This window comes from Hyla sarda, chromosome 11, assembly GCF_029499605.1.
Source record: "Hyla sarda isolate aHylSar1 chromosome 11, aHylSar1.hap1, whole genome shotgun sequence".
NCBI lineage: Eukaryota > Metazoa > Chordata > Amphibia > Anura > Hylidae > Hyla > Hyla sarda.
In genome coordinates, this window is record NC_079199.1 from 98,994,127 (window position 1) to 99,020,602 (window position 26,476).

Here is a 26,476-nt window from a genome sequence, read left to right on the forward strand (position 1 = left end):
TCCAGACACAGGAAGTGCAGCCTGGAGTGCTGAGGGGGGGGGGGGGGGGGGGGGTCCAACCAACAGCATATGGCAGTTAAGTGTGAGAAGAGCTATGGTTGGATGAGGATGGACCCCCCCCCCCCTCAGCACTCCAGGCTGCACTTCCTGTGTTTGGACCTCAGTCCTAAGTCTGTGTATGAGATGGAGGAAAATGTGCTCTTGAGCTTTTTTAAGCACAAATAAAACATAGAAAACTTCATTTTTTTTTTTACCAAAGTATATTAGAAATATTTTTTATTTACCATAAGGAGTGCAATAGCAAAAATTTATTTTAATGAGAATTCCCCTTTAAAGAAAAAAGTCTCCAAACGTAGCGCTTCTGCCATAAAAAGATTTTCTTTATTTCAACATCAAAGGTATAAAAGGATGGTGATAGCACTTTAAACGCATTTCCAGCTCATACCGAGCTCCTTATCAAGATGTGCATACAGATACATAGTCAGGACACATTATATAAAGGCATGCTAGTGGGCGAACAAGCTGTGGATTTGCCAGGGAAACTGGGTCACCCAGACCTTGGCTTCACTCAAGGGAGTCCCAAAATGGCGATTCCGGGACTTCCTGTGTTTCATAACGTTATGAAATTACATAAGAAGTTCCAGCATGATTAGAAGTAAAAACCTGTCATTGACATGGTTAATAAAAATGTATTAAAAATACAACAGTCCTTAAATATATATAAAATCCTAAAAGAAAAAAGAAAAGAAAAAAAGAGAGAGATTCTACTAAAAGTTGCAGGCAAAAGAATTGAGGAGCGCTGTTCCTCCATCTCTGCGTATTGTTCATTAATTCAATCAGTAGCAATATAACAATATAACGATATCAGTACGCTGCGTGCATGTTGCAGCTAATGTTAGCTGGCATTTGGTCCGTGACAACCAATATCCCTGCAACATGCACGCAGCGTACTGATACCGTTATATTGTTACAGTGTCACTCTATTGCAAAGAATAGCGCTACTACTGATTGAATTAATCATCTGTACAGGGATAAAGTAACCAGAACACAATCCTTATTCTATAATACTCAGACACAGAAACAGAGCGTTGAATAAAAAGTAATATCTATATGAAATATCTTCTTTCTGGTTCGGTAAGAACAGAGCGACCATAATTAACCATAAGGCCCGTGTTCATAGAAGAGGAGTCTTCAGGGTCTTCCGGAGGACTGTATGACTTCACTCTTCATGTGATGGATGAAGATGCAGACAGTGATGAGTAACACAATACCGGATAATATCCAAGGTATCATACACCGATCACCGGTGATGCCGTCTGGTTCTGAAAAATATGAAGTTTTGTTGTCATTTATAGCAGAGAATAACAAGAATCTAACAAGCCTGTGTCTTTAGCATTATAATTCTCGGAGCAAAGAAGTGTTAAAGGGGTATTCCGGGCAGAGCATTTATTTTTTTTTTACATATTTGGCCAGGGAGGGGGTGACTTAACCCCTTAACAACCTCGGACGTAAATGTACGTCCTGGTTTGGTGGTACTTCGCGCACCAGGACGTACATTTACGTCCTGTGTATGACCGCGAGCATCGGAGTGGTGCTCGCGTCATACACAGCAGGTTCCGGTTGCTATCAGCAGCCGGGGACCTTCCGGTTATGGCTGACATCCGCGATCGCGCGGATGTCTGCCATTAACCCCCTTAGATGCCATGATCAGTACAGATCACGGCATCTGTGGCAATGCGCACGTTAAAATAGATGATCGGATCGCTTGCAGCACTGCCGCGGCGATCCGATCATCTGTAATGGCGAATGGAGGTCCCCTCACCTGACTCCGTCCGTCTCCCAGTGTCTTCTGCTCTGGTCTGAGATCGAGCAGACCAGAGAAGGAGATAGCCGATAACACTGATCAGTGCTATGTCCTATGCATAGCACTGAACAGTATTAGCAACCAAATGATTACTATAGATAGTCCCCTATGGGGACATAAAAAGTGTAAAAAAAAAAGTTTCAACATGTAAAAAATAAAAAGGAAAAAAAGTGAAAAATCTCCTCCCCCAATTAAAATGAAAATTGTCCGTTTTTCCCATTTTACCCCCAAAAAGCGTCAAAAAAAATTTCTATAAACATATTTGGTATTGTCACATGTTTAAATGTCTGATCTATCAAAATATAATGTTAATGATCCCGTATGGTGAACGGCGTAAACGTAAAAAATATAAAAAAGTAAAAAAATGTTTTTTTGTCACATTTTATTCCCAAATCAATTATTTAAAAATTTTCTAAAAGTTTTATATAAGCATTTGTGGTAACGATAAAAAGTAGAGATGATGGCCCCCATACCGCCCTATATACGTAAAAATTAAAAAGTTATAGGTGGTCAAAATAGGGCGATTTTAGATTACTGATGTTAGGATTTGGCTAGCTGGATGTGGATCCTCTGTGTCAGCGAGGGATTGGCGTGGACCGTGTCGGTGGACCGGTTCTAGGTTGCTACTGGTTTTCACCAGAGCCCGCCGCAAAGCGGGATGGTCTTGCTGCGGCGGTAGCAACCAGGTCGTATCCACCGGCAACGGCTCAACCTCGCTGACTGCTGAGAAGGCAGAGGCAAGGTCAGACGTAGCAGAAGGTTGGGGCAGGCGGCAAGGTTCGTAGTCAATAGCAATAGCAGAGGTCAGGTACACTGGTAAGCTACACACTGTAACGCTTTCTCTGGCACAAAGGCAACAAGATCCGGCAAGGAAGTGAAGGGGAAGTGAGGTTAAATAGACAGTGAGCAGGTGGAGGCTAATTAGACTGATTGGGCCAGGCACCAATCATTGGTGCACCTGGCCCTTTAAATCTTAGAGAGCTGGCGCGCGCGCGCCCTAAGGAGCGGAGCTGCGCGCGCCAGGACGTGACAACCGGGGACCGGGACAGGTGTGTGACTTGGGATGCGATTCGCGAGCGGGCGCGTCTCGCTATGCGAATCGCATCCCCGCCGGCAGTGTCAGTGCTGCGTTCCCGGTCAGCGGGTCTGACCGGGGCGCTGCAGAGAGAGGAACGCCGCGAGCGCTCCGGGGAGGAGCAGGGACCCGGAGCGCTCGGCGTAACAACTGATTTTGTACAAAAAGTTTTAGACTTTTTTAAAGCGGTACAAAAATATAAAAGTATCTAGCCATGGGTATCATTTTAATCGTATTAACCCACAGAATAAAGAACACATGTCATTTTTACCGTAAAGTGTACAGTGTGAAAACAAAACCCTCTAAAATTTGCAAAATTGTGGTTTTCATTTAAATTTCCCCCCCCAAAAAAAAATTTTTTGGGTTTGCTTTACATTTTATAGTAAAATTAGAGGTTTCAATACAAAGTAAGATTGGTCGCGCAAAAAACAAGCCCTTATATGGGTCTGTAGATGGAAATATAAAGGAGTTATGGATTTTACAAAGCAAGGAGGAAAAAACAAAAACGCAAAAATAAAATTGGCCTGGTCCTTAAGATTAAAATGGGCTTGGTCCTTAAGGGGTTAAAAAAAATATGCTACACTTACCTTCCTTGCTTCTGTGCTGCTGCCAGTATCAGGAGCTCCAGTCCCTGCTGTACGGCGCTCCTTATATTAGTTTGAGGATGTGACGTCACTTGCATGTCTCATCTTAGTCACTGACTGGCTAATTAGGCTTGTGACGTTCCCAAACACAGAACCGTTGGACAGCGGGAACCGGATTTCCGATACGGGTGGCAGCATGGAAGTGAGGAAGGAAAGTGTGAGTTCTTTATTGTTTAATCACCCTCTCCCTGGCTAAATATGTAAAATTCTCTGCCCGGAGCCCCCCTTTATGCTTTGTAGCCACCAGGATCTTCATCTCGCAGCTAACATGACTTATTCCTATCCACAGCCTAAGGCTGTCCAGGTATGCTAAAAGTTGTAGTTTTGCAATAGCTTAAATGGTAACTCTCATTAAAACAAATTTTTGCTATTGCACTCCTTATGGTAAATAAAAAAATATTTCTAATATACTTTGTTTAAAAAAAAATTAGTTTTCTATATTTTATCTGTGCTTAAAAAAGCTCAAGAGCACATTTTCCCCCCATCTTATACACAGACTTAGGACAGGAAGTGCAGCCTGGAGTGCTGAGGGGGTGTGTCCAGCCAACAGCATATGGCAGTTAAGTGTGAGAGGAGCTATGATTGGATGAGGCCGGACACCCCCCCCCCTCAGCACTCCAGGCTGCACTTCCTGTGTTTGGACCTCGGTCCTAAGTCTGTGTATGAGATGGGGGAAAATGTGCTCTTGAGCCTTTTTAAGCACAAATAAAACATAGAAAATTTCATTTTTTTAAACAAAGTATAATAGAAATATTTTTTAGTTACCATAAGGAGTGAAATAGCAAAAACATTTTTAATGAGAGTGACTCTTATAGAGCCCTGCATCGGGATCCTGCAGTTCTTGCGGGACCCAATGAAAAACTTGTGGGCAGTAATGAGGTTGTTGCAGGCAGGAGCGAGCGGTCACAGAACATACAACGGGTCTGGGTCTGCTAAATCCTGCGCAGTCTTGCAAAACTCTAAAATGCCGCAGGGGCGCTGATTAAGTGTCACAAGGGGTGATGAATTGGTGTTCTACTTCTAAAATGTTTGCAGGAGTGGGGCAGAATTGGACCCACATGTTGCTGAAACGGGTGGGAGTGGAACACACATGTTGCGGGAGCAGTCAGTTATGTCAGAAATCCAGCAGGAAACAGGATTAAAAAAACAGTCCCGTACAGGGCTCTACACCCTATTTAGGAAACACTGCCTTACCACAAAATAATTAAACAAAAATGACCTAAGCTTTCTATTAGTATTACTCCACAATCGGCCTCATTATGTATATACTATATAGTATTACCTCTCTTCTTCTCAGTACTGCAGTATTCCCCAGGGATCACAGTTTTGGAGACATTACTGACAGGGTTACGTGCGGTGCAGATATAGGTGACGTTCACACCACGGGGAGATACATACAGGACACCTCGGGTCACATTGATATCACTGGTGTGTACACTGCTCCATGTTATAGTCACATTTCTTTTGTCCACGGAGCAGAACAAGTCCAGGGAGCAGGGGTCATTCCTGGTGATGGTGTGGTTGATCTGGATGTCTCCAGGGGATAATATCTCTGTGTATAAGACAAATAAAACATCTCATATCATATTCTTCTCCTAATAACATAAATAGTCCAGTTTTAAACACATATTACTATTCTACACATAGAAACCCCAAGAGATCAGTCAGTGTTGTCTCCTCTAGAATTGACAGGAGGAGGATCCGATAGATACAATTCTCAGGTTGTTTCCACTTTGGTAAATAGTCTGAAAAATACATCACATTCGCCTCATGGCTTTTTTGGGGCAAAAAATGCAGCGGCCTGATGTTAGATGAGAGTCTGTAGGGAAATATGAAACAACTAACTCTCTTGGGGTTTGTTTCCTTTGGGGTTTTTTCTCCGATAGATGTCTACTCCAAGAAAAAGTGTTTTTTTTTTTTTGCTTACGTTTTTATTTCCCCCCAATTCTTCAATAAAAATCCTTCAGTGACAAGATAAACGAATCACATGACTTGTAATGAGAAAAAGGCAGGGGAAAACAGCAAACGCCAAGACCAAAACCTGCTATTATTTAAAAAAAAATACTGCAACTTTGCAGTGCAAAATAAGGGGGCAGTTTTTTGTGGTTTTTTTTTTCAGGTGACAAAAAAATTGCATGTAAACTTCTCCTCAGACAGACACCGATACAGCAGGAGGCAGGGCTCGGTAATGGACGGTCACCTGATTCTCCCTTTGATCTGTGGAATAACCTGTTACTATTTGTAACGCCGAGCGCTCCGGGTCCCGCTGCATCCCCGGAGCACTCGCGGCATCCCTCTGCTTGCAGCGCTCCGGTCGGCGCCGCTGACCGCGAGCGCTGCTCCTCTGTCACCGAAGGGGACGCGGTCCGCTGGACGGGACGTGCCCGCTCACGGATCGCGTCCCATGTCACTTACCAGCCGCATCCCCCTTCACTTCCATCCCGGCGCTCGCGGCGCCGCTCTTTAGGGCACGCGTGCGTGCCGGCTCTATGAAATTTAAAGGGCCAGTGCACCATTAATTGATGCCTGGTCCAATCAGTGCAAAACATATAAAAACCCACTTCCCCTTCCTGTCCTTGCCGGATCTTGTTGCCTAGTGCCCTGAGAAAGCGTTTTGTGCATCCCTAGCCTGTGCATCCAGACCCGTTGCCCCTGACTACGAACCTTTGCCACCTGCCTTGACCTCTTGCTACATCCGACCTTGCCTTCACCTTGTTGTTGTGTACTAGGCCTATCTCAGCTGTCAGTGAGGTCAAGTCGCTATCAGGGGATACGACCTGGGAGTTACCGCCGCAGCATGTCCATCCCGCCCTGCGGCGGGCTCTGGTGAAAACCAGTAACTTCTTAGAACCGGTCTCCTGGTACGGCCCACGTCATCGCCTCACTGAGACAGAGGATCCACTACCCGTATCCTACCCGCATACCAGTCTGGTTCCTGACACTATTGCAGCAAAGACATCATGTAGAGGATTATTTGTAAAGTGATCTTTTGCATTTTATGGCAATTCACTATATAGTTAAGAGTATGTGAATTCCTTCCTAATTATAGGGTCCTGGGGGCCTCATCGGTCACATCCTGTACTACTGGCATCACCGCTTAGTGATGGGTGCCATGATACCAGAACTCTTTACCAGTGGCGTAGTGTGGGTTGTCAGCACCCGGGGCAAGGCAAGTAATTTGTGCCCCCTAACCCGTGGATTTTAGCACTCGAGTCTCTTCCACTAGATTAGTTAAAGAAACCCTTACCCCCTAAGCACATGTATTGTTTGTTATGAAAATACTGATAAATAAATTAAAGGTTGCTAGACCCACTGGCTTACATCAATTTATGTTGAGCTGGAGCAGCTACATATGGATCGAAATCTGTCTCGTCACTGTTGAACCAACAAAACTTCAATCCATCTGGTCAGCTCAACATGCCAGTCTTGACCTGCAGACCGGAAACTTCAGGTTGGAGATGCTCTGCTAGCACTACACAGCCAGCCCACTGAGCCCAGTACTACTCCAGTCAGTCCTGACTCCTGTCACTCGTGACTCCTACCTTTTTTTTCACCGGCTGTCCCGGACCCGATCACAGCAGTCAGCAGGCTAGGTTTTCTCCTCCAGGTCCTCCTTGATTTTCCTCCTGCAGCGTCTGTCACCACTGGCTCCCTCTCTCCTCTCTGGCCTGTGTCACCTGCCTGCCGCCGCTGCCAGCTTCTTCTTGCTGCTGCCTGGGCTGGTCTGGTGTGCTTCTCTCCCGCACTCAGCGCTGCACTGGGTGGCTGCTGCACTGTCCCTCCCCCAGATAGTCCCTCGCTCTCTCTTCGAAACCACCGCACCGCACGCCTGACACCCCCCCTCCCCTCCACAGTGGGTGGCGACCCGGCGGCTCGGAACGGATTCGCACAGCCAGCACTGCAGAGAGAGTGAGTGAGCCAGGCAGGGGCAGAGAGCTGCGAGTGCGAGCGCACCCCCCCCCCCCCCAGATGTTGCGCCCAGTGCAGCCGCCCCCCCCCTGCACCCCCCACGCTACGCCACTGCTCTTTACCAGTTATCTGCTAGTTTTGCTCTGGACAATTGTAAGTTCTATTATTGTAAGTGGGGCAAAGGGTCAGCATGTGATGTCACTTGCCAATAGATATACAGTACAGACCAAAAGTTTGGACACACCTTCTCATTCAAAGAGTTTTCTTTATTTTCATGACTATGAAAATTGTAGATTCACACTGAAGGCATCAAAACTATGAATTAACACATGTGGAATTATAGACATAACAAAAAAAAAGTGTGAAACAACTGAAAATATGTCATATTCTATGTGGAAAGTGTCCCCAAGTGCAGTCACAAAAACCATCAAGAGCTACAAAGAAACTGGCTGACATGCAGAGCCCCAGGAAAGGAAGACCAAGAGTCACCTCTGCTGCGGAGGATAAGTTCATCCGAGTCACCAGCCTCAAAAATTGCAGGTTAACAGCAGCTCAGATTAGAGACCAGGTTAATGCCACACAGAGTTCTAGCAGCAGACATCAGACACATCTCTAGAACAACTGTTAAGAGGAGACTGTGTGAGGCCTTCATGGTAGAATATCTTCTAGGAAACCACTGCTAAGGACAGGCAACAAGCATAAGACTCTTGTTTGGGCTGAAGATCACAAGAAATGGACATTAGACCAGTGGAAATCTGTGCTTTGGTCTGATGAGTCCAAATTTGAGATCTTTGGTTCCAACCACCGAGTCTTTGTGCGACGCAGAAAAGGTGATGGGCTCTACATGCCTGGTTCCCACCGTGAAGCATGGAGGAGGAGGTGTGATGGTGTGGGGGTACTTTGCTGGTGACACTGTTGGGAATTTATTCAAAATTGAAGGCATACTGAACCAGCATGGCTACAACAGCATCTTGCAGCGGCTGCTATTCCATCCAGTTTGTGTTTAGTTGGACCATCATTTGTTTTTCAACAGGACAATGACCCCAAACGCACCTCCAGGCTGTGTAAGGGTTATTTGACCAAGAAGGAGAGTGTTGTGCCAGATGACCTGGCCTCTACAGTCACCGGACCTGAACCCAATGAAGGAAAAAGGCCCAACAAGTGCTAAGCATCTCTGGGAACTCCTTCAAGACTGTTGGAAGACCATTTCAGGTGACTACCTCTTAAAGCTCATCAAGAGAATGCCAAGAGTGTGCAAAGCAGTAATCAAAGCAAAAGGTGGCTACTTTGAAGAACCTAGAATATGACATATTTTCAGTTGTTTCAAACTATTTTGTTATGTCTATAATTCCACATGTGTTAATTCATAGTTTTGATGCCTTCAGTGTGAACCTACAATTTTCATAGTCATGACAATAAAGAAAACTCTTTGAATGAGAAGGTGTGTCCAAACTTTTGGTTTGTACTGTAGATGCAAGCAGAAGTTATCAAAAGTGTAAACAAAATCAAAGTTACAACAGTGACAAAAGCCTGTGGTACAAAATACAATGTAAAGTGGGCAAAAATAATTATTACCAATTGGCAGAGAGATAGTCAAGTAAGACACCACCCAACATTTTGCGCTCTGACTGTCTCCCTCCGGGGCATCCATTGTCATGACCGGGGTGGACAGGGACTCTCCCTGCCTACTTGTCTGTCCGCCCTAAATGGCGGATCGACAACCATTGTGCGAGTCCCTTCCTGCGCTAAAGTGAATTGGACGTAAGGGTACACAAATAATACTGAACATAGTTGGGGGGCAGGTCAGAAACATAACAGGAAAACAACCAGATGAACCAGACAGGATATAAATATACAAACAGGGCAGGATATAGCATACTAACATACAGTTCGGAAACCGGAAACAAGATAAACGGAAAATATAAAAAAATTAACAAGACTAGATATGGAATATGTATACAGTAGAAACCAGGACTCTATAAAAACAGATAACAACTCCAGAACATGGAGGAATACGGATCGGGATAACAAACAGGAATATTACAGAACCAAACTCCATAACATGGAGGAATACTAAATACAGAGCACGGGTACAAGCAATACTCACAGTGTAAACACAGACTAAGATATAACAAGGTTAAAGCAGAATGGACATACATAATCCTAAAGACCGACAGATGTACTAAAAACCAAGCAGACTAAAATCATAAATAAGCATAATAACCATGGTTATAACTCAGATATCAACAGATAACTAAAACAGTAATAGACAGAATAAGAATTAATCACCAGCTCAGAGTGAGCTGCTATAAGGTGAGAGCATTAACTCTTTCAACCCTATGAAGAATCAGCACAGAAACTGCCCAGACTCAAAAACTAATGCTGAACAGACCCCAAGACAGAAAAACACAAAAACAGACATTATATCTATATCTATTGGCAAGTTTTGGGGTGTTACTTACTCCCCTCATCTGTTTTATTGTCATATATACCCAGTTGGTATTGTAGGCCTCCACCTTTTGTTCTGTTCCATCTGATTTGTGTCTGTTTACTTTTTGCTTTTATTCTTTATATATAAAAAATATAGAGGTAATCGTACAGCGCATAAAGCAGATATATATACAGTGAACTTTTAATTATTTTACATGTATGTTTTAGGCATTTATGTTTCAATAAAATCTATATATTTGATCTTTTGGAATTTCCATACAGAAGCAGGGCCCCTTGTACTGTACAGCATAGCCTTATGCTGCAGGTCATGTGATTAAATGACGGCATACTAAAGAAGTCCTTCACTGCTTCAAGTGACAGAGCGGAGATGAAGAGGACTGGGCTCAGCGCGGAAGTGGAGGAAAGGTAAGTGCGATTTTTATTATTATTATTGTTTTTTTTTTTTTTGGAGGGGACCTACTGGGGAAGCAGAGCATAACCCCCTCCGTTCAGACACTCAGCAGCAGGGCAGTATTCCTACATGATAACGCCAAGAACACCTCCAAGACCACCACAACCTGCTAAAGAAGCTGAGGGTAAAGGTGATGGACTGGTCAAACATGTCTCCAGACCAAAACCCTATTGACCATCTGTGGGGCATCCTCAAACGGAAGATGGGGGAGCACAAGGTCTCTAACATCCACCAGATCCGTGATGTCATCATGGAGGAAAGAAAGAGGATTCTATCGGCAACCTGTACGGCTCTGGTGAACTCCATGCCCAAGAAGCTTAAAGGGGCACTCAGCAGGAATTATTTTTTTTTAAATCAACTGGTGCTAGAAAGTTAAACCGATTTGTATATTAGGTCTATTTAAAAATCTTAATCCTTCCAGTACTTATCAGCTGCTGTATACTACAGAGGAAATACTTTTCTTTTTTAATTTATTTTCTGTCTGACCACAGTGCTCTCTGCTGACACCTCTGTCCATGTCAGGAACTGTCCAGAGCAGGAGAGGTTTGCTATGGGGATTTGCTCCTACTCTGGATAGTTCCTTAAATAGACAGAGGTGTCAGCAGAGAGCACTGTGATCATACAGAAAGGAAATTCAAAAAGAAAAGCATTTCCTGTGGAGCATACAGCAGCTGATAAGTACTGGAAGGATTAAGATTTTTAAATAGACGTAATTTACAAATCTGTTTAACTTTATAGCACCAGTTGATTTAAAAAAAAATGTTTTCCTGCGGAGCTTCACTAACCTGCTTTCTCCGGGGCTGCGAACACTACCGGGATAGGTGAGAGGTACAGCGCAACATTTGACTTTCATTATCTTGCTGTATATGTGGAGGAGTAAGTAGCTATTTTATTATATTAAGGATTTGCATGCAGTACTTTAGTATCTACAATGGCATCTACACTACCATAGGATTACAATATGCATATGAACGATTAACAACTACGGCAACTACAAGTCCCATACTGCCTTATAAAGACAAATATTTACTTTCAATATACTACAAAGTGCATAATGACTTTCTAATTTTCTGTGAATATCACTATGGACGTTTGATCACCAGCAGCAGTATTGTTATATTCTTTTATATTATTATTTTTATTATTTTACTGTAAGTTGCCGGAGGGTGGTCACAAGGGTCCTGTGACATACCCAAGGGAATTTTACTATATATTTTTACTAAAATAAATAACTGGTTATAATTTGAGAAAATGTATTGTAATTTATACTGTATCCCTCTCCTTATTTACTTTTATGGTACATACCAATATTATTTCATTGAAATATGTATAATATCCATGACCTTGAGCCCCTAATTTACAAATATGTTTACCTTTCTGGCACCAGTTGATTTAAAAAATAAATTCCCAGCGGAGTACCCCTTTAAGGCCGTGCTGGAAAATAACGGTGAGCACACAAAATATTATAGACACTTTGGGCCCAATTTGTACATTTCCACTTAGGGGTGTCCTCACTTTTGTTGCCAAGGTTTAGACATTAAAGGGGTACTCTGGCGCTAAGACATCTTATCCCCTATCCAAAGGATAGGGGATAAGATGCCTGATTGCGGGGGTTCCGCCTCTGGGGACCCCAGTGATCTTCCACGCCGCACCCCGTTAGAATCAGCCCCCTGGAGCGTGCTCGCTCCGGGTCTGATTACTAGCGATCACGGGGACGGAGCATAGTGATGTCACGGCTCCGCCCCCATGTGACGTCATGCTCCACCCCCTCAATGCAAGCCTATGGAGGGGGTGTGACAGCTGATCGCTAGTAATCAGACCCGGAGCGAGCACGCGGAACCCAGCGGCGGGACCCCCGCCATCAGGCATCTTATCCCCTATCTTTTGGATAGGGGATAAGATGTCTTAGCACCGGAGTACCCCTTTAATGGCTGTGTGTTCAGGGGACACAACATTACACACTGTTATCAAGGCCGTGCACTCACTACTTTACATCTTAGCAGGGGATCACTTCTTTAGTGTTGTCACATGTGAAGATAGAAGAAAAAATTTACCGAAATTTGATGGGTGTGCAAACTTATTTGTCAAAATAATTCACAAAATAAATAAAGTATACAGGTTTTTTAAGCATTACAGTAATAGAAAAGCATATAACTCTAGGTATCATTTTAATTGTATTGACCCACAGAATAAAGAGAACTTGTCAGTTTTATGGTAAAGTGTACTGTATAAAAGCAAAACTCTCCAAAAGTTCCAAAATTGCTGTTTTCTATTTAATTTTCCCCAACAAATAAAATGCTTTTGTTTGTACCTTACATCCTGTTGTAAAATTAAAGGTGTCATTACAATGTACAATTAGTTCTGCAAACAATTACCTAATATTGGTCTTTGGATGAAAAAATAACAGAGTTATGTCTCTAAGGCTGCATTCACACTTCGTTTTTACATTACGGGTGTCGTATCCGGCTGGGGGAGGGGCAAACCGGGCTCTCCTGTACCCTAGCTGGACCAGCGCTGAACTCCATTTACTTTAATGAGCCGACCGGAGTCAAACGGTGACTCCGGTCGGCTCATTTTTGACCGGTATGCGGTTTCCTGACCAGACATAAAACCGTAGTATGCTACGGTTTTAGGTCCAGTCACAAAACAGGATATGGGTCAAAAATGAGCTGACCGGAGTCACCGCTTGACTCCGGTCGGCTCATTAAAGTAAATGGAGTTCAGCGCTGGTTTGGCTGGGGTATGGGAGAGCCCGGTTTGCCCCTCCCCCAGCCGGATACGACACCCGTAATGTAAAAATGAAGTGTGAATGCAGCCTTAGAAAGCAAACATGAAAATTGTTTTTATTTCCTTACATGGGCACTGTCAGATACAAAAACTTTTGATATGTTATAAAGCATTGCAAAACAATATGTTTAGCAATTGCTTTCATAATTTATAATTTTCAGTATTTCATGCTGAAAAAGACAGTCAAAAACTGGCCACTAGGGGTCCCCTTGCATCCTGGGGCCCAGACCCAGCCCTGCAATGTCCAGTGGTCATTAACATGTCATGGACACCATGAGTGGTTGACAGGGCTGCAGGAAGGTCCAGAGCTGCTGTGCTTGCTACCTGCCCCCTGTGAGTGAGAGCAGGGTGAGGGAGGAGGGGGAGGAGTCATCACAGTGAGGAGAAGAGAGGGACACGCTTCCTGCCTCTGTATGGACAGAAACCTCACTGAACAATGATGGCAAGTAAATAAAGGTAATTCTGAGAGAAATATAGGTCATAGACACATAATTTTTTTTTGGGGGGGGGATCTGACAGGTACAGTTTAAGGGGTTAATTACTTCACAATGATAGAGAGATATAAAGTAAGTTTAGTGGCTGCCCAAAGGGGTTGCCCAGGCCGGTAGGGTTTTTATTTTGTTACCCAGGCTGCTGTGAAAATACCAAAGATATGGGGAGCTTTATCAAAACCTGTACAGAGGAAAGGTTGACCCATAGCAACCCATCAGATCGCTCCTTTCATTTCTCAGAGTCCTTTTAAAAAGTAAAGAACCAATCTGATTGGTTGCTAGGGGCAACTGCACCACTTTTGCTCTGCACAGGGTTTTGATAAATCTCCCCCACAGACTTTTCCTGGTCCTCTCCCCAACCACTGCTGGTTTCCTGAGCATTCGATCCCCATTGTGGTCCTCTTCTTACCAGTTCTGAGGCCATATGGACAGGAACTGCCTCCTTAGCCAATCGATGTCTGTACTCCAGACCACCAGAACTAGTAAGAATAGGACTGCAGGGGGGGGGGGGGGCTAGAACTTCAGGAAACAGGCAGTGGAGGGGGATCAGGCCAGGTAAGTAAATCTCATTGTTATTTTCATTGCAGCCTGGGTAACATATTAATAAACCCTCCCTGCCCCGGACCCCCTTTAATAGTAATATGAGCTGAGGATGTGTCTTATCTGATCCAGAGCTGTGGTGCCAAAGTGTAAAGAGGAAGAACATAGAGGAAGAGAAGAGAAGGAGCAATGGATTTGTGTAGGTTTCGGTGAAAAAATTGTAAAAAAAACCTTTGCAACTTTTTCACTTCAGTTTTCTGGTGTCAAACATTGATACATATCACCTATCGATTGAATGAGAACATTTCTATTCTATGTAGACAGAAAATCAGAAAGTATAACCTACCGTATACATTGAGATTAAACAGTACACAGATCCTCTTGTCTTCTGTTGTCTGTATAATTGTGGGATACCAACTCTGATCCTGCGGTGATAATCTATAGATGTGTAAGGATCCATCATCTTCACTCCTCACTCTTCCTCTATACTGTTCTGTCAGATTATTATCCACAATAGATTCTTCAGGTTTAGTCCGAACAATAACATTTCCTGGTAAAGCCCAAATGATGAATCTGATCCCCATCTGAGGAACCTGTAGAATGACATCTCCTCCTTCACCACCAGATACATTTTCTATTTCCACTCCACAATAACCACCACAGACAACACCTGATAGAAGAGAAATATACTGCATGAATAGGTGGACGGACAATATAATAAATACAATGGGGGATACTTATATATGTCGGTGTATTTGCACTGATTTTATACACAGGTTTTGATGGTGTAGTTGGAGTGTACATGCACCAAATGTATTAACTGCTTCAGGCTTGTGATAAAGATGGGGCTAGTACAAATGTATGTGAAATTTTACTTCAGAACACCACTTTGTATGACCCCCCCTTCTCTGCGGTTTTTGTTCGACTTTTTGAAGGCCAGTCTTGTAAGCCAGGTCTGTTCTGGTGTAGGTTTTTAGTGTAATTGAAGGCTGTGAAGGCTACGACGTAATTGAAGGCTACGACGTTTGTAGAAAAGTCACACGTTGTAAATCACACATGCAACAAATATACACAAAAAACCTATGTAAATCCCTTGATAACCCCCCAAAATAAATTCTTATTATAATGACCTGGATGATAGATCCTCTGGGGGAGATTTATCAATCCCTGTGTAGAGGAGCAGCAGCCTATAACAAACAATCATTTTCAAGCTTTCATTTTTAGAGGCTCTTATTTAAAAAAAAAAAAAAAATATATATATATATATATATATATATATATATATACATATGAAAGAAGAAATGAAACTTGTGGTGGTTTAAAGGTTAAAATAAAAGGAGGCTCTGGCTTCAAACATTTATTTTTAATTTTTTTTCAAATCCTACCTAGGCCATTGGCATTTAAAAACCTGGACTTACCTCCCCCCCCCCCCACTCCCCCGGTGCCTCTGGTATCCTGCTCCCGGCCTACACTGTGATCCTCTTCCAGATGACAGGAGTCGACTTGTCAGACTGCAGCTCAGCTAGTCATCGGTTGCAGCGGTGTCCCTCTGGCCAGTGAGTGATGGAAGGGTGGTGTATTGACCCTCGGCACCAGGAAGAGGACCGCAGGGGAGGTGCCACCATAATCTCCTGCATGTATTGGCGAGTAAGAGCACCAGTCACATGGTCCAGGGCAGGATCTCAATGGAGCCAATCTGGCCAATACTCAGGTCAGTATTTTCCAACCAGGGTGCCTCCACTTGTTGCAAAACTAGAACTCCCAGCATGCCCAGACAGCCTTTGGCTGTCGGGGCATGCTGGGAGTTCTAGTTTTGCAACAAGTGGAGGCACCCTGGTTGGAAAATGCTGACAGTGTATAATGCACATTGGGCCTCAGAATAAAACATTTTGGTTCTTCCATAATCCTGGTGTAATAGAACATTTACAGCCAGTCCTGCTCAGTTTTCTCATCCGTTTTACAAGTCACAGCAAGGACAGTGTAAAGAAATAGAAAAGTCCATTTTAGAAAGTCATTAAAGGGGTATTCCAGTGAAAACCAATTTTTTTCATATCAACTGTCTCCAGAAAGTTAAACAGATTTGTAAATTACTTCTATAAAAAAAAATCTTAATCCTACCAGTACTTATCAGTTGCGGAAGTTGAGTTGTTCTTTCCAGTCTGACCACAGTGCTTTCTGCTGACACCTCTGTCCATGTCAGGAACTGTCCAGAGCAGGAGAGGTTTGCTATGGGGATTTGCTCCTACTCTGTACAGTTCCTGAGACAGACAGAGGTGTCAGCAGAGAGCACTGTGGTCAGATTGGATAGAACAACTCAACTTCAGCAGCTGATAAGTACTGGTAGGATTAAGATTTTTTTTAATAGAAGTAATTCACAAATCTGTTTAACTTACTGGAGCTTGAGTGGTTTCACTGGAAAACCCCTTTAAGCTATTGGGGACGCAGGGCGTATGCATACGCCCTGCATCCCCTATCCTTAAGAACTCAGGGCGTACCTGTACACCCTGGTCCAGTATAATGGGTTTAAACCGTTCTCACCAGCGGAGAACGGGTTAAACACGGTGGGTCCCGGTTGTTACGGGCAGCAAGGACCCACATCTAATGCCGGGCACGGACGATTGGGCCGATGCCCAGCATTAACCCCTTAGACACCGCAATCAAAGTTGATTGCGGCGTCTAAAGCAAAAGTAAAAGAATCCCAGCAGCTCAGCGGAGCTGATCGGGACTATCACTACAAAATCGCAATGTCCCAATCAACCTACCGGACGATGGGAGGGTTCTTAACTGCCTCTCCGCCGTCCAGACGGAGATCTATTGCTCCATACCTGCGCAGAAGGCTAGAGCAGCAGATCGCCACATGCACTGATCAATGCTGTGTGAATAGCATTGAACAGTGTATGCAATCAGAAGATTGCATGTTGTAGGGCTTAAAAAAAAATTTAAATAAAAAAAAAAGTGTAATAAAAGTTAATTAACCCTTTCCCTATTAAAAGTTTAAATACCCCCCCTTTTCCCATTTTTTTTAATAAAATAATGTATTAAAGAATAAAAATAATCATATGTAGTACCGCCATTTGCGTAAATGTCCGAACTATTAAAATATAATGTTAGCTAAACCGCATGGTCGATGGCTTACAAGTAAAAAAAAAAATACCAAAGTCCAAAATTTAGCATTTTTGGACACTTCATTTACCATAAAAAATATACATAAAAAGCGATAAAAAAGTCTCATCAAAACAAAAATGGTAACGATAAAAATTACAGACAAGGTGCAAAAAATGAGCCCTCATATCACCCTGTACATGGAAAAATAAAAAAGTTATAAGGGTCAGAAGATGCCTATTTTAAACATACTAATTTTGGTGCATGTAGTTTATCATTTTTGTAAGTATTAAAATAAAATAAAACTATATAAATTGGGTATCCTTGTAACTGTATGGACCTACAGAATAAAGATAAGGTGTAGTTTTTACCAAAAAGTGCACTGCGTAGAAACGAGAGCCCCCAAAATTTGCAAAATGGAGTTTCTTTTCTCGTTTCACCCAACAAATATATATATTTTTTTGTTTTGCCGCAGGTTATATTATAAAATAAGTGATGTCATTACAAAGTATACCGTAATTGGTGACACAAAAAACAAGCCATTATATGGGTCTATAGGTGCAAAATTGAAAGTGCTATGATTTTTTGGAGGGAAGGAGGAAAAAACAAAAAATGCAGAAACAAAAATTTGCTACGTCCTTAAGGTGAAAATAAGTCCCTAAGTGGTTAAAACTTTTGTGGAGATGTTTCTTACTTACACCTATTTTTAGAAATGCTGAGCACTACAAATTTAAACATTTTTTTTATATCATACAAGTTTGTTTCCCCTTTTTTCCCTGAACAGAAAAACAGCTTAAAGAAGCACTCCGAGATTTTTGCTTACATAGTGCAACAAAGGCTATGCTGGAGCAATAATATCTGCATCCATAAACCATCCACATGGGTGAATATGTATTGTACTTTGAATATTTATAAAGAAAGCTTTGTATGAAACAAAGTGAAGATGAAGAAGCCACTAGCCCAGACCTCTGATGAAGCTCTGAGGAGCGAAACATGTCAGGGGAGCTGTTTGAGTTTTTAATAAGCCTGTGTCACCGGTCATATTTTTATTATACTTGTTGTTAGGACTGCGGCCATCAACAGTTTATAAGATGTGATACTCCCAGTGTTGAATGGTTATTTACTATTAGGGGGTTAAACAAGTAATGGCAATATGCTTCATGGATTGAATGGTTGCGTGCCTACTGGTTTGGAACACTTGTAAAAATCCATGTATTTACTTGCCAAATTCAAAACCTGCTGTTACTCCCCAAAAGTGATAATTTTGGCATGCTTGGAAAAAGCCACTGCATTCTCCAATATCTCTGTGTGCATTTTAACACCGGCAGGCATCTACCAACAACCGGGGTATTTCATGCAGCTTTATCTTAGTGTTAAAAATCATGGAGATAACAGCAGTATACAGATAGAACTGGAGGGGAGGTGTATAACTACTATATATACTGATTCCACAGAGATAGCAGCAGTATACAGATAGTGCTGGAGGGGAGGTGTATAACTACTTTATATCCTAATCCCATAGAAATAGCAGTAGTATACAGATAGAGCTGGAGGGGAGGTGCATAACTACTATATATCATGATCCCATAGAGATAGCAGCAGTATACAGATAAAGATAGAGGGGTGGTATATAACTACTATATATCCTGATCCCATAGAAATAGCAATAGCAGTATACAGGTAGAGCTGGGAATGAAGAGGTCTGGGAGCTACCAGGGAGGATCTGATAGGTGATGATGTCATCTTGTAGTTCAAAAGAAGTCAGCTGACCTAGAACTGACCACATCTTCTGATGGTAAGTTCACACAGAAGAGCTTACAGCAAGTTTCCTTCTGCAAGTTTGAGTTGTTGGAGTTATTTCCATGGCAGATTACACTGACTTCAATGGGTTCTGCTGCAGAGTTTCCCCTGAGGAAATTCTACTGTGGAAAATCCGCCATGGAAGAAAACCTTCCACAGCTCAAACTTACCGCAAGAAACTTATGTGTGAATGTACCCGACACACATTAACCACGGTAAGTGTTACGCCGAGCGCTACGGGTCCCCGCTCCTCCCCGGAGCGCTCGCAACATCCTCGCTACTGCAGCGCCCCGGTCAGATCTACTGACCGGGTGCGCTGCGATACCGCCCCCAGCCGGGATGCGATTCGCGATGCGGGTGGCGCCCGCTCGCGATGCGCACCCCGGCTCCCGTACCTGACTCGCTCTCCGTCGGTCCTGTCCCGGCGCGCGCGGCCCCGCTCCCTAGGGCGCGCGCGCGCCGGGTCTCTGCGAATTAAAGGGCCACTGCGCCACTGATTGGCGCAGTTGGTCTAATTAGTGTGTTCACCTGTGCACTCCCTATGTATACCTCACTTCCCCTGCACTCCCTCGCCGGATCTTGTTGCCATTGTGCCAGTGAAAGCGTTTCCTAGTGTGTTCCTAGCCTGTGTTCCAGACCTCCTGCCGTTGCCCCTGACTACGATCCTTGCTGCCCGCCCCGACCTTCTGCTACGTCTGACCTTGCTCTTGTCTACTCCCTTGTACTGCGCCTATCTTCAACAGTCAGAGAGGTAGAGCCGTTGCTAGTGGATACGACCTGGTTACTACCGCCGCTGCAAGACCATCCCGCTTTGCGGCGGGCTCTGGTGAATACCAGTAGTAACTTAGAACCGGTCCACTAGCACGGTCCACGCCAATCCCTCTCTGGCACAGAGGATCCACCTCCTGCCAGCCGAACCGTGACAGTAGATCCGGCCATGGATCCCGCTGAAGTTCCACTGCCAGTTGTCGCCGACCTCACCACGGTGGTCGCCCAGCAGTCGCAACAGATAGCGCAACAAGGCCACCAGCTGTCTCAACTGACCGTGATGCTACAGCAGCTACTACCACAGCTTCAGCAATCATCTCCTCCGCCAGCTCCTGCACCTCCTCCGCAGCGAGTGGCCGCTTCCGGCCTACGACTATCCTTGCCGGATAAATTTGATGGGGACTCTAAGTTTTGGCGTGGCTTTCTTTCGCAATGTTCCCTGCACTTGGAGATGATGTCGGACCAGTTTCCTACTGAAAGGTCTAAGGTGGCTTTCGTAGTCAGCCTTCTGTCTGGGAAAGCTCTGTCATGGGCCACACCGCTCTGGGACAGCAATGACCCCGTCACTGCCTCTGTACACTCCTTCTTCTCGGAAATTCGAAGTGTCTTTGAGGAACCTGCCCGAGCCTCTTCTGCTGAGACTGCCCTGCTGAACCTGGTCCAGGGTAATTCTTCCGTTGGCGAGTACGCCATCCAATTCCGTACTCTTGCTTCCGAATTATCCTGGAATAATGAGGCCCTCTGCGCGACCTTTAAAAAAGGCCTATCCAGCAACATTAAAGATGTTCTGGCCGCACGAGAAATTCCTGCTAACCTGCATGAACTCATTCATCTAGCCACTCGCATTGACATGCGTTTTTCCGAAAGGCGTCCAGGATATGGACTTTGTTCGCACGAGGCGTTTTTTCTCCCCGGCTCCTCTCTCCTCTGGTCCTCTGCAATCCGTTCCTGTGCCTCCCGCCGTGGAGGCTATGCAAGTTGACCGGTCTCGCTTGACACCTCAAGAGAGGACACGACGCCGCATGGAGAATCTTTGCCTGTACTGTGCCGGTACCGAACACTTCCTGAAGGATTGTCCTATCCGTCCTCCCCGCCTGGAAAGACGTACGCTGACTCCGCACAAGGGTGAGACAGTTCTTGATGTCAACTCTGCTTCTCCACGCCTTACTGTGCCTGTGCGGATATCTGCCTCTACCTTCTCCTTCTCTACTATGGCCTTCTTGGATTCCGGATCTGCAGGAAATTTTATTTTGGCCTCTCTCATCAACAGGTTCAACATCCCGGTGACCAGTCTCGCCAGACCCCTCTACATCAATTGTGTTAACAATGAAAGATTGGACTGTACCGTGCATTACCGCACGGAGCCCCTCCTAATGTGCATCGGACCTCATCACGAAAAAATTTAGTTTTTGGTCCTCTCCAATTGCACTTCCGAAATTCTCCTTGGACTACCGTGGCTTCAACGCCATTCCCCAACCCTTGATTGGTCCACAGGAGAGATCAAGAGCTGGGGTACTTCTTGTTTCAAGGACTGTCTTAAACCGGTTCCCAGTACTCCCTGCCGTGACCCTGTGGGTCCCCCTGTAACCGGTCTCCCTAAGGCTTATATGGACTATGCTGACGTATTTTGCAAAAAACAAGCTGAGACTTTACCTCCTCACAGGCCTTATGACTGTCCTATTGACCTCCTCCCGGGCACTACTCCACCCCGGGGCAGAATTTATCCTCTGTCCGCCCCAGAGACTCTTGCTATGTCTGAATACATCCAGGAAAATTTAAAAAAGGGGTTTATCCGCAAATCCTCCTCTCCTGCCGGAGCTGGATTTTTCTTTGTGTCCAAAAAAGATGGCTCCCTACGTCCTTGCATTGATTACCGCGGACTTAATAAAATCACGGTAAAGAACCGCTACCCCCTACCTCTTATCTCAGAACTCTTTGATCGCCTTCAAGGTGCCCACATCTTTACCAAACTGGACTTAAGAGGTGCTTATAATCTCATCCGCATCAGGGAGGGGGACGAATGGAAAACTGCATTTAACACCAGAGATGGACACTTTGAGTAGCTAGTCATGCCCTTTGGCCTGTGCAACGCCCCTGCCGTCTTCCAAGACTTTGTTAATTAAATTTTTCGTGATCTCTTATATTCCTGTGTTGTTGTGTATCTGGACGATATTCTGATTTTTTCTGCCAACTTAGAAGAACATCGCCAGCATGTCCGCATGGTTCTTCAGAGACTTCGAGACAATCAACTTTATGCCAAAATGGAGAAATGTCTGTTTGAATGTCAATCTCTTCCTTTCCTAGGATACTTGGTCTCTGGCCAGGGACTACAAATGGACCCAGATAAACTCTCTGCCGTCTTAGATTGGCCACGCCCCTCCGGACTCCGTGCTATCCAACGTTTTTTGGGGTTCGCCAATTATTACAGACAATTTATTCCACATTTTTCCACCATTGTGGCTCCTATCGTGGCTTTAACCAAGAAGAATGCCAATCCTAAGTCCTGGTCTCCCCAAGCGGAAGACGCATTTAAACGGCTCAAGTCTGCCTTTTCTTCTGCTCCCGTGCTCTCCAGACCTGACCCATCTAAACCCTTCCTATTGGAGGTTGATGCCTCCTCAGTGGGAGCTGGAGCGGTCCTTCTACAAAAAAATTCTTCCGGGCATGCTGTTACTTGTGGTTTTTTTTCTAGGACCTTCTCTCCGGCGGAGAGGAACTACTCCATCGGGGATCGAGAACTACTGGCCATTAAATTGGCACTTGAGGAATGGAGGCATCTGCTGGAGGGATCAAAATTTCCAGTTATCATTTACACCGATCACAAGAATCTCTCCTATCTCCAGTCTGCCCAACGGCTGAATCCTCGCCAGGCCAGGTGGTCGTTGTTCTTTGCCCGTTTTAACTTTGAAATTCATTTTCGCCCTGCCGACAAGAACATTAGGGCCGATGCTCTCTCTCGTTCCTCGGATGCCTCGGAAGTAGAGGTCTCTCCGCAACACATCATTCCTCCTGACTGTCTGATCTCCACTTCTCCAGTCTCCATCAGGCAAACTCCTCCAGGGAAGACCTTCGTTTCTCCACGCCAACGTCTCGGGATTCTCAAATGGGGTCACTCCTCCCACCTCACAGGCCATGCGGGCATCAAAAAGTCCTTGCAACTCATCTCTCGTTTCTATTGGTGGCCGACTCTGGAGACGGATGTTGTTGATTTTGTGCGGGCCTGTACTGTCTGTGCCCGGGATAAGACTCCTCGCCAGAAGCCTGCTGGTCTCCTTCATCCTCTGCCTGTCCCCGAACAGCCTTGGTCTCTGATTGGTATGGACTTTATTACAGACTTACCCCCATCCCGTGGCAACACTGTTGTTTGGGTGGTCGTTGATCGATTTTCCAAGATGGCACATTTTATTCCTCTTCCTGGTCTTCCTTCAGCGCCTCAGTTGGCAAAACAATTTTTTGTACACATTTTTCGTCTTCACGGTTTGCCCACGCAGATCGTCTCGGATAGAGGCGTCCAATTCGTGTCAAAATTCTGGAGGGCTCTCTGTAAACAACTCAAGATTAAATTAAACTTCTCTTCTGCTTATCATCCTCAATGCAATGGGCAAGTAGAAAGAATTAACCAGGTCCTGGGTGACTATTTACGGCATTTTGTTTCCTCCCGCCAGGATGACTGGGCAGATCTTCTACCATGGGCCGAATTCTCGTACAACTTCAGAGTCTCTGAATCTTCTGCTAAATCCCCATTTTTCGTGGTGTACGGCCGTCACCCTCTTCCCCCCCCTCCCTACTCCCTTGCCCTCTGGTTTGCCCGCTGTGGATGAAGTGACTCGTGATCTTTCCACCATATGCAAAGAGACCCAAAATTCTCTTTTACAGGCTTCATCTCGCATGAAAAAGTTTGCCGATAAGAAAAGAAGAGCTTCCCCCATTTTTGCTCCCGGAGACAAGGTATGGCTCTCCGCTAAATATGTCCGCTTCCGTGTCCCCAGTTACAAACTGGGACCACGCTATCTGGGTCCTTTCAAAATCTTGTGCCAAATTAATCCTGTCTCTTACAAACTTCTTCTTCCTCCTTCTCTTCGTATTCCCAATGCCTTTCATGTCTCTCTCCTTAAACCACTCATCATCAACCGTTTCTCTCCCAAACTTGTTTCTCCCACTCCTGTTTCCGGTTCTTGTGACATCTTCTCCGTGAAGGAGATACTGGCCTCCAAGACGGTCAGAGGGAAAAAAATTTTTTGGGTTGATTGGGAGGGCTGTGGTCCTGAAGAGAGATCCTGGGAACCTGAGGACAACATCCTAGACAAAAGTCTGGTCCTCAGGTTCTCAGGCTCCAAGAAGAGGGGGAGACCCAAGGGGGGGGGTACTGTTACGCCGAGCGCTCCGGGTCCCCGCTCCTCCCCGGAGCGCTCGCAACATCCTCGCTACTGCAGCGCCCCGGTCAGATCTACTGACCGGTTGCGCTGCGATACCGCCCCCAGCCGGGATGCGATTCGCGATGCGGGTGGCGCCCGCTCGCGATGCGCACTCCGGCTCCCGTACCTGACTCGCTCTCCGTCGGTCCTGTCCCGGCGCGCGCGGCCCCGCTCCCTAGGGCGCGCGCGCGCCGGGTCTCTGCGATTTAAAGGGCCACTGCGCCACTGATTGGCGCAGTTGGTCTAATTAGTGTGTTCACCTGTGCACTCCCTATGTATACCTCACTTCCCCTGCACTCCCTCGCCGGATCTTGTTGCCATTGTGCCAGTGAAAGCGTTTCCTAGTGTGTTCCTAGCCTGTGTTCCAGACCTCCTGCCGTTGCCCCTGACTACGATCCTTGCTGCCTGCCCCGACCTTCTGCTACGTCCGACCTTGCTCTTGTCTACTCCCTTGTACCGCGCCTATCTTCAGCAGTCAGAGAGGTAGAGCCGTTGCTAGTGGATACGACCTGGTTACTACCGCCGCTGCAAGACCATCCCGCTTTGCGGCGGGCTCTGGTGAATACCAGTAGTAACTTAGAACCGGTCCACTAGCACGGTCCACGCCAATCCCTCTCTGGCACAGAGGATCCACCTCCTGCCAGCCGAATCGTGACAGTAAGTTTGTGAGAGTCAGGAGAGTCAGGCTGGGGATCACATGACCTAGGTATAGTGATAAAACACATGGATGCAGCTGTGCTGGTATAACACAGATGGTCCTGCATAACTAGTGAGTGTGCAGGAAATGAGGAAAAAAGAAAGTGGAGTGCTTCTTAAGGTGGACATACCGATAAGATAGCTGTTGGACATACAAGTTTCATATCCCACCATACACATGCACACTCAGCTCGACCAGGCATGCATGTGTATTCAATGTCTGGAACTAAAATACTGGGTAGTTGAAAACCAACAGGTTTAATTCTCTTCCCTGACATCTGTTATCAGGACACAGTCAGGAGGCTTCCATACACATTGGATGCTCCTGGTCCTATCAAAATAATGTATATGTCCAGCGTTACTCTCCTGGTAAAGTCAATCAGGAATCAGGGAAAATGGGTTGAGAACCCCTGGGGGAGATTTCCTGGTGGCCATAGTGGTTGTCACCCAGATGTGGATCAGATGATCTAGTTTTCATTGAGATCAGAGAATCTAATTCTATGTATTCATAGTAATAATAGTAGAAAACTTACATGACTGAAGAACAACCATGAAGAGCAGAGAACAAAGCAGAATCTCCATTACTGTAATGTCTGAGGGATGAGATGTTCTGAGTGCAGAATCTGTACAACCCGACCACACAGTGCGAGACACCAACAGGAAGTTACTGGTACAAAAAATAGACCTATTACTCCTTAAACGGCAGAATCAAAAGCTCTTTATATGTTGTACATCTTGGCAAAACATTATCCTTTCTAATATACTTCATAAGAAACATTTATCTCCTTTTCATAGCATTCATGTCTTATTAAAAAAAAAAAACACACACAACAAGGGGGCCAATACCATCCAGAACATGGTCCCATCCCACTGAAGCACAGGCTGGGACTAAGTCTGGAAAGTGAGGGTGAGTCTAGCACTCCTCTGTGCTCACTCTTGTCCTATCAGACGGCAGCATGACAACAAAGAGGAGGGGGCTAGAGAGGAGCCTGCAGTGATTGGATGAAGAGACCCAGCACAGCAGACTCAGGGAGGAAGTGAATGTATGGTGAGTGAGGACGGGCTCAGTGCTTGCCTCAGACACTCCCCTTCCTGATGCCAAAGAAGAAAAACACAGCGAAAGGTGCGCCCCTGGGTGAGGACCGTCTGGAAAGGTGAATCAGGGTAAAAGAAAAGATGGGTCCTTACCCTTCCGTGTTGCGCTAAGAGTACAACACCTACAGTAGCATCTAGGATAGAGGAAAGCCAGACAGCTACCACGAGGAACTTCCCGGAGTGACGTCAGTCTCACCGGTAGCAGAACAAAAGGAAAAGAAATGAAAACGTGTTCCTCAATGAAGGCGCTGGTCCATGAATACATATAATTATTTATTTTATTTTGACATATAGGGCAACGCATTTTGACCCCGGACCCCTTTAATGCCTGATGAAGACCCCTGTCCGGGGTCGAAACGTGTTGCTCTATATGTCAAAATAAAATAAT

The 26,476-nt window shown here is 45.1% G+C and overlaps 1 protein-coding gene across 1 annotated transcript; it reads right to left on the reverse strand.

The window, feature by feature from the left end:
• Positions 1 to 341: 341 nt before the first annotated feature.
• LOC130295979 (signaling lymphocytic activation molecule-like) lies at positions 342 to 25,655 on the reverse strand. Its single transcript, XM_056547368.1, has 4 exons — positions 25,527 to 25,655; positions 14,559 to 14,882; positions 4,866 to 5,135; positions 342 to 1,322 (listed from the first exon to the last, which is right to left on the reverse strand). Exons 1-4 carry the CDS (start codon positions 25,573 to 25,575, stop codon positions 1,192 to 1,194), a joined length of 774 nt encoding a protein of 257 aa, XP_056403343.1. The 5' UTR covers positions 25,576 to 25,655; the 3' UTR covers positions 342 to 1,191.
• Between the last annotated feature and the right edge of the window lie 821 nt (positions 25,656 to 26,476).

Coding starts and splice junctions, on each gene's coding strand:
- LOC130295979 (XM_056547368.1), bottom strand. CDS start 25,575: ATGGAGATTCTGCTTTGTTCTCTGCTCTTCATGGTTGTTCTTCAGTCA. Junction 14,883..25,526: donor CATGGTTGTTCTTCAGTCAT/GTAAGTTTTCTA, acceptor CTCTTCTATCAG/GTGTTGTCTGTGGTGGTTAT. Junction 1,323..4,865: donor CAGTACTGAGAAGAAGAGAG/GTAATACTATAT, acceptor CATATTTTTCAG/AACCAGACGGCATCACCGGT.